The sequence below is a fragment of the Orbicella faveolata genome, unplaced genomic scaffold, assembly GCF_042242905.1.
Source record: "Orbicella faveolata isolate gen_17 unplaced genomic scaffold, um_ofav_v1 contig_35, whole genome shotgun sequence".
In the NCBI taxonomy this organism is placed as follows: domain Eukaryota; kingdom Metazoa; phylum Cnidaria; class Anthozoa; order Scleractinia; family Merulinidae; genus Orbicella; species Orbicella faveolata.
Genome location: NW_028301564.1, coordinates 27,944,834 through 27,952,500, shown reverse-complemented (window position 1 = coordinate 27,952,500; position 7,667 = coordinate 27,944,834). Strand labels below are relative to the sequence as shown.

The window sequence follows — 7,667 nt, the reverse complement described above, 5'->3', positions numbered from 1 at the left end:
CTTCACTTTTGAGCCTTTAAAATTCATACTTTCCATGACCTTTTTGATGCCTTTTCTGAGTTTTCCATGAACTATCTCGAGCAGTTGTTCTCAAAGTGTTGTCAATAATAATAATGATAATAACTTTATTTAAGTGTCAAATGTATTTAGTGCTATTAAATGTGCTAATTGGGGACACTGTAAATAAATAAACAAATATAAAACAATCTATTATTTAAGGTATGTGTTACTCTCCAGGTAACCCAAGTTAGTGGACATGGATCAATTTCTGGACCAAATGAGGTGGGACAAATTAATTAAATTGTTCTTATGACTATTTTTACAGCTGATCATTTACTTATATATCATGTGGATACATACGAGTCAAAGAAGGGTGCAGTAATGCAACAAAATTTGTTACAATAACTTACAGTACTAACAGTAACCTAACAATAGATCAGCTAACAATAGACCAGCGACCCATATTAGACCGTCCATTAATTCTCACTTACACTTTCTAGTTACTGGATGGCCTACAGTAACCTGCAAAATAGAGTTTCTACACCAGTCAGCCATATGGCTTCTCCAAGAACTTTCCTTCAAATTACAACTATATCTGGTTAGCATTTATTTAGTAGCTTGGAAGTAAGCTGTTGTTTGGTTGGTTTTGTTGTCAAGGTTACAGTACATAAGGAGGATGGAAGTTCAGAAGTAATACAGACCAAAAATATCTTGATCGCCACTGGATCAGAAGTGACACCTTTCCCTGGAACTGAGGTGGGAAATTAACATAATTCAATTTTATGCAGCAAACCATGAGCCCAAGTAATAGTAATAATAGTAATAATATTCTAATTTACTAAAAGTCATGATACAGAGCATGGTTGCCCATTCCCTTAGGGCTTCTGCTTTGTGTGTTTTTTTTTTAAAGGTGAGAAACATGCCATTCTTGAATTCTTTGAATTGGATTGAGTAATAATTATATTCAATTGATGTCACAGTTAGTCCTTTTCTGAATAGAAGTATTAATTACTTGTTTAGTGTTTTTCTGTTGTCCACTTGCAAACCATCCTTTTATGAGATTTACTTGATTTTCAAGATAAGATGCAATAATGAGTTTAATAATGCCTTTGAATGATAAAAAATATTTTCTGTGTTTCTTTTGAGTAATAGAAACATGAGTGGAAGTTTAGGAGACAAGAAAAACTGTGGGAACAAGAGCTGCAGGCCACAGGGAATACAAACCGCAGGCTTTTTCAAGTTCTCTCAAACTTTCACAGTTGTTTCAGGCTATAATTCAACTCGTTAGAAACACAGAAAAAGTGTGTGTTCTTTTTTTGCTTAGAAAGGTATAAAAGAAAGGGAAATCACTCATTTATTTTGATTATCTTCTTGTTATCTTTGTTCCTGCCATCATTATGTGAACAGCTCATGCTAGTTAGAACTGTGTTCCTATTAAAGCATAGCTTTTTAGGATGTGCTGTCTTATTGGTGGGTTTTAATGCAGTATGTAGCGTTTAAAGCTAGTTCAGTTGGGCATTAAATATTGCTGTTAAACTTTAGGCTACAGCAAGCCATCTCTCCCTTAAGAAGGAGAGTACTTTGTCAATTCAGAGGTGGAATTGGCAGGGATTATTAACAGGTGGCTGTAGAACAAGACCATTGTGGGACTGACATCTTTAATTCTTTGTTTTCATTTGGACTCTTCCACAGATTGATGAAAAAGTGATAATTTCTTCGACTGGTGCACTCTCCCTCAATAGAGTCCCAGAAAAAATGATTCTTATAGGAGCAGGAGTGATTGGTGTTGAATTGGTAAGTTTGTCACCATCAGAGCAGTTTTCAGTTGAGTGTCAAAAGGCATTTGCATTTGCCTTGATTTCGCATTACTACACTCTGAGACTGATGTAAAATCTCTTGATGGTAATGCAGGTCTTGACAAGCAGTCTGACAGCTGTTCACTGTAAAGTGATTATGAGAAAGTACGGAACATATGCAAAATAAAAACATTTCTGAGTGGCCTTTTCCCCTGTTGTCAAAACGAACATTAGTACAAAACCCTTAAATAAATGCGCTTCACCTGCACAATCATTTTCATGGAAGTCAAACTCATTTGCTTTGAAAGTTAAGCACTCAAAGACACATTTTGAAACAGGAAAAACTAACCAAAAGCAACTTGAAAATGGCCTATTTTGTATGCCTAACTGAGTATAGGTTGTCAGATCTGTACTGGTTTTGCCAGTTGTTCATTGTTGTTGTTATTTTACAGGGTTCTGTGTGGTCTAGACTGGGCTCACAAGTCACTGCTATTGAATTCTTGGGTCATATCGGTGGGCTAGGCATTGACATGGAAGTCTCGTAAGTTCATTTATTATGTAAACTGCAGTGTTTTACAAGGATTTCAAGCCCTGACGAAAGCTGTATTTGAACACGTGTAACTTATTTATTATAACTATTATGATAATTTCACTGTGATGATATCTTTGATATCATGTCTGACCCTTCAACTGTACTTAAATTTGTTGATGAATGATTGAAACATCAGATTCTTATTATTATCTTTTTGGTGTTGTTCTATCTTTAAATAAACTGCTATTTTCAGGTTTCCTTCAATTGAAAGGTAACTTTGTACGTGTCCAAAATAACTCAAAATACCTTGACTCTGCTCCTTTGACATTGATAACTGTTTAATTAACAAAGTCATTCATGAATATTATCAAAATTATGTTCGCTGTTACCTCTTTTTGGGTTTTCAGGAAAAATTTCCAAAGAATTTTGCAGAAACAAGGAATGAAGTTTAAACTGAACACCATGGTGACCAGTAAGTTAATATTTCACTGTGCATTTGTTGACGTAGAGAATTTTTCTTTGTGAGTGTAAATGGGCAGGACATTTCGGTCAATAATTGTAGTCAGAGAAGGAAATATGTCTCAGACAATCGAGTTGCTGATTTTGGATTTTCTTGTTTTTCTTTCTATACCCTGACTGTTGACATACCTCAAGAGGTTTACAAATCTCTCTTTACAGCATCCAATCAATCTTTTTTGGTTACTTCACTAGCTATCCTTTTCATTTAAAGATGAAGCATGTGTATATATACCATACACTTTCTTGGTCCCCTCTCATTTTATACCAAACTGGCAATATCTGTGACTAATTTTTAGACCAAAGCAACGTGAAAACCATAACCTTTGGGATGGCATGTGGCTATTTCACACTCTAGATGAGTACCCCTCAAGATGGAAAGGGGTCAGGCCTATGTATTTTGCTGGGTTTGGTTAAATTCTGTTTTTCTCTAAACCTAGATCACAAATTAGTGTTCACAAGCACTTTTTTTCAGGTGCTACCAGAACAGAAGGTGGAATCAAAGTCAGGTAAGAAAATAATAAAATGTTTATGAAGCATGTGAACAGCTCGTGAGCAATTAGTGAAAATTTGTGGTAGCAAATGACGAAAAGAGAGAAAAGTGATGCTAAATTATCCTGCTGTTTGTCTTTCATTGTAGTGTGGAGTCAGCCAAGGATAGGTCGAAAAAGGAAGAGGTACGAAATGGACGGGTTTATCTTGGACGCGGAGGGGTGACGAGGGGGGGGGGGGGGGGGAACCATATAAAAAGGATGGTGGTGCTCGTCAGAAATTTTGAAAAGAACCCCTAAGAGGTAGCAAGATCCTGTTTTGTGGGCTTGGTTTGAAATTTTTTTCACCTCTATTAAAGAGGTGCCAATTCTAAAACATCACGTTATCTCCTGTCATATTTTTTTTCGGCTCGATACCCTGTAAGGTACCGCAGAAGCTCCCACTGTGGACCTTTTGAGGCTGAACACCCCAAGACGTACCAAAACCGCTCTTCTAACCCCTAAAAGTTACAACGGGTACCCCCGTCCTTTTTGTATTGGAGTCCCCCGGGGGTTTTGTGGCAAATCAAACGTCGTTTTGACTTTGTGAGTGAGTGAGTGAGAACTTTATTAAAGTGTCAAAAAACCTTATAGCCTGAAGAATAAAAACACCATACTAATTAGGGGACACTGCTTTAAAGTGTCAGCTGTATTTGTTGTTGTTGTTGTGTTTGACTTCTTGAAGTGTCGCTAACTCGTGTTTTATTCCACAGCTTGAAGGAGATGTTCTCTTAGTTTGTGTTGGAAGAAGACCGTATACTACTCGATTAGGCTTGGAGGTCAGTCTGTTAGTCATATGAAACTTTTCCGCACGCCGTCTAACTCGTCTGGGTGTTTCTTGTAATGTTGTTGCACTCTTTTCCTTCTGACAAGTGTGTCGCCCGCGGGTTTATTATCTTAGATAGTGCAGGTCCACATCAGGACTTAACGTCTTGCCAATTGATCTGTAACCTGCTTTATCAAATAAATCATGTATGTATGTATGTATGTATGGATGGTCCATTTAAAGTTACCTCCAACTTATGGGATTCCGTTATTCCCAAATATGACATTGCATGTACTATCAAGGTGATTGTGCGCGACGTTGATAAGTATGATTTAAAAGTTCTTAGTTTACCTGTAGATATTTTGTAGAAAGTTTCAGTACGTATCAGCTATGAGGCTGGCAGAAGGCATTGCAAGAGAATACAGGCAATGAATGTGAACTCATTTGTTTGTTGTAGAAAGTTGGTATTCCACTTGATCCTCGTGGCCGAGTTGTTGTCAATGAAAGATTCCAAACCAGCGTCCCTAGGTAAGGCTTGTCTCTTTCCTATTCGTGCTTTAGGCAGCGTCCACTCTACGCCGAAAGAATTTGAAAACGCAGCTTCTACGGTTATCCACACTAACCCGACACGAAAACGAAGCTTCTCGAAAACGCTCTTCAAACCGGAGGAATTTGAAAACGCCCACCAGACAGAGCTTTTCGGTCCTTTTCAAAAACGATGGCGTCACGATAATCATGTGATTTCTCTGACCAAGTTTTCCTCAAACACAAATCCAAAATGACCGGTGATTGTTGCGTTTTTAAATTCCTCCAGCGTAGTTTGGACGGAAAACATGAGATGCGTTTTCCGAGTGAAGCCTCCTTTTTCAAATTTCTCCGGCGTAGTGTGGACAGAAAACATTTGATGCGTTTTCAGGGTGAAACCTCCTTTTTCAAATTCCTCCGCTGTAGTGTGGACGGAAAACATTTGATACGTTGTCAGGGTGAAACCTCCTTTTTCAAATTCCTCCGGCGTAATGTGGACGGTAAACATTTGATGCGTTTTCAGAGGGAAACCGTCTGTTTTCAAATTCCTCCGGCGTAGTGTGGACGGGGCGTTATTTCGTCGCAATGTTTACAGGTTTCTTCTTAGTTGGAACTGGCCACATGTAGTAAACCTTCTTCGCTCAGTTCTGAAATGCGCGGTGAACTACAGTAGTAGCTGATTTATATTGAGAACTTTAAAATTTTTCAAATGTTTTGGTACAATTTTACTTGAGTGTTGAAAAGTAATTGGCTTTGCATTATTACGCCACACGATTGGCTTAGAAAACTCGCGCCACTTTTTCGTCCAATCAGAAGTAAAACCAAAGCTAATCTTGACGCTTCCGCACACGTTTTCCTGCGCTTTGCGTCAGCTACATGTATTTGCTTCGAGTTTTGATTGGTTCACTGGATTTTCTACGTTGTTTGTGATTGGCTAGAATTACTTTGGTTTTGGTTTTACGACACTTAATTGAAATCGCTCTAACTCTATCATGTTGTATTCTTTTCAGTATTTACGCCATCGGTGACTGTATTCATGGACCAATGTTGGCGCACAAAGCTGAGGACGAAGGTTTGTCCAGTGTTATTTACCTAATTTATGTCGGCAAAAGGATACCAACAAATATCTACTTGATTAAAGGGCTGGTTTAGAAATCTTTCTTCCTATGGATTTAACATTGTTGCGTATAATTCCCTTCAGGTATAATCTGTGTAGAGGGCATTGCTGGAGGTGCGGTACATATTGATTACAACTGTGTTCCTAACGTGATTTACACTCACCCGGAGGTAGCATGGGTTGGAAAGACAGAAGAAATGCTTAAAGAGGAGGTAACTGAATAGAGTGAAAAAAAAAGGTGTGGGGGCTGTTTGGTGAGGGCGGTTTTAAGTTGCTGATTTTTTCGGCTTTCTGACGAATTGTAAACACGGTAGTACATACTTCAACTCCTCGGCTTCACCGAACAGATGTAACTTAAAGTAGCGAACTCGCCTGCCTCGCACAAGCTTACGACAATGGGTTTGTCAATGTGAAGTACACCAATCATTAACACAGTAAGCTAACAACAGTTTACTTGTTGCCAAAGGTTATTATGGCCTTATTTCCCAGCTGGAACGACGAGAATGAGTGAGTGAATGTTGCCAAAGATGCATGTTATATAAAGTGGTATTCTTCAAGATTATTCAGCTCTTTCCTCAAATGTGAGCCGTCCTTGTGTTTTGTTTTGTTTTGTTTTGTTTTTTTTTTCAGACGTAGTTAAAGCCAGTTTAATCCGTATGTACGCACCTATAAAAATACGCGTCAGTTGAAATCTTCCTCAGCCGAACTGAAATCAGTTCCTTTGTGTATTTCTAGGGCGTGGCCTACAAGATTGGAAAGTTTCCTCTCTCCGCTAACAGTCGAGCACGAACGAACGCCGAAATTGACGGGCTGGTGAAAATATTGAGTGATAAGGAGACTGACCGACTGCTGGGATGTCATATGGTCGCACCAGCTGCTGGAGAAATGATCAACGAGGCTGCGCTTGCAATGGAGTATGGGGCATCTAGCGAGGACATCGCGCGTGTGTGTCACGCTCATCCGGTACGAGTTTTGTTTTAATAGATAATCGTTTTATAACTGTGGAATTGAAGGTAATTCGAATTTTTAGAACAATTGAAACCAGCAGAGGGTTGTGAAAGAAGACATACAATAGCGTGACTTACCCATTTGTGGAATAGCGTGACATTAATGCGACCAGGGTGGGATAGCGTGACGTTTGCGTGACTGAGTCCTCTAAACTTATTCAATCCCCGGTAGGTTAGGTGTAACCCTTTCTTCGTGTCAACCAACGGTGACTATTAATTTTCGAACATGAAAAACTATTTTTTTGTGTGGGAAAACAGTCACGTCACCTACAACTGGTCAGATATTGCGAGGTTAATCAAGATCTGTTTTCATATTAAAGTTGGAAACTTCACGCAAGTTTTAATAATCTTTTCTCGTTTTATTACGTTTCAGACGGTCTCAGAAGCGTTCCGAGAAGCTAACATCGCAGCGTATGCAGGAAAAGCTATCAACTTTTAGATGAATCTCGGCGCGAGAGATTAAATCCGCTTGGAAAGCTCTCTCACTTACTGGCTATAATAATGAACACGAGTTGAAAATGGAACATACGACTGCTCATGCAGTAAAGAAGTTGTACAGTTTTTATGTTCATAGCTTCCTACTTATCGCAGAGATCATGTCTGATACTCCAAATGCAGGATGATGAGATGGAAAATTACCGGTCAGGGCTGAAGTTTTTATTCTTAAGAATAAAGAAGAGAAATTTACGTGTGAGTTCGAGTACTGATCTTAAAAAAAGACCTTCCCTTCCGCGCAGACCGGGTTGAAACCATCAGAGACTTGCTTTTGAAGCGATATGATTCTCCCTTCTGGAATAAGCAGCTGAAGCGCGGGCAGCTTTCCTGAACAGCTGCTAGTGACCTAACCGGTACTTACTTGATATATGATAATCATGTAT

General features: G+C 38.9%; 1 protein-coding gene across 1 annotated transcript in view; it reads left to right on the top strand.

Annotated features, from left to right (window-relative positions):
- LOC110047096 (dihydrolipoyl dehydrogenase, mitochondrial-like) overlaps positions 1-7,476 on the top strand; it is a 9,830-nt gene extending 2,354 nt beyond the window's left edge. The window contains exons 7-19 of the mRNA XM_089272437.1: positions 238-282; positions 658-756; positions 1,693-1,794; positions 2,249-2,337; positions 2,736-2,800; positions 3,320-3,353; positions 3,485-3,521; positions 4,088-4,153; positions 4,598-4,668; positions 5,676-5,737; positions 5,867-5,994; positions 6,518-6,745; positions 7,163-7,476. Of these exons, the coding sequence (XP_089128563.1) occupies positions 238-282; positions 658-756; positions 1,693-1,794; positions 2,249-2,337; positions 2,736-2,800; positions 3,320-3,353; positions 3,485-3,521; positions 4,088-4,153; positions 4,598-4,668; positions 5,676-5,737; positions 5,867-5,994; positions 6,518-6,745; positions 7,163-7,228 (1,092 nt within the window). The 3' untranslated portion in view covers positions 7,229-7,476. The remainder of the gene's footprint in view (positions 1-237; positions 283-657; positions 757-1,692; positions 1,795-2,248; positions 2,338-2,735; positions 2,801-3,319; positions 3,354-3,484; positions 3,522-4,087; positions 4,154-4,597; positions 4,669-5,675; positions 5,738-5,866; positions 5,995-6,517; positions 6,746-7,162) is intronic.
- Positions 7,477-7,667: the final 191 nt, after the last annotated feature.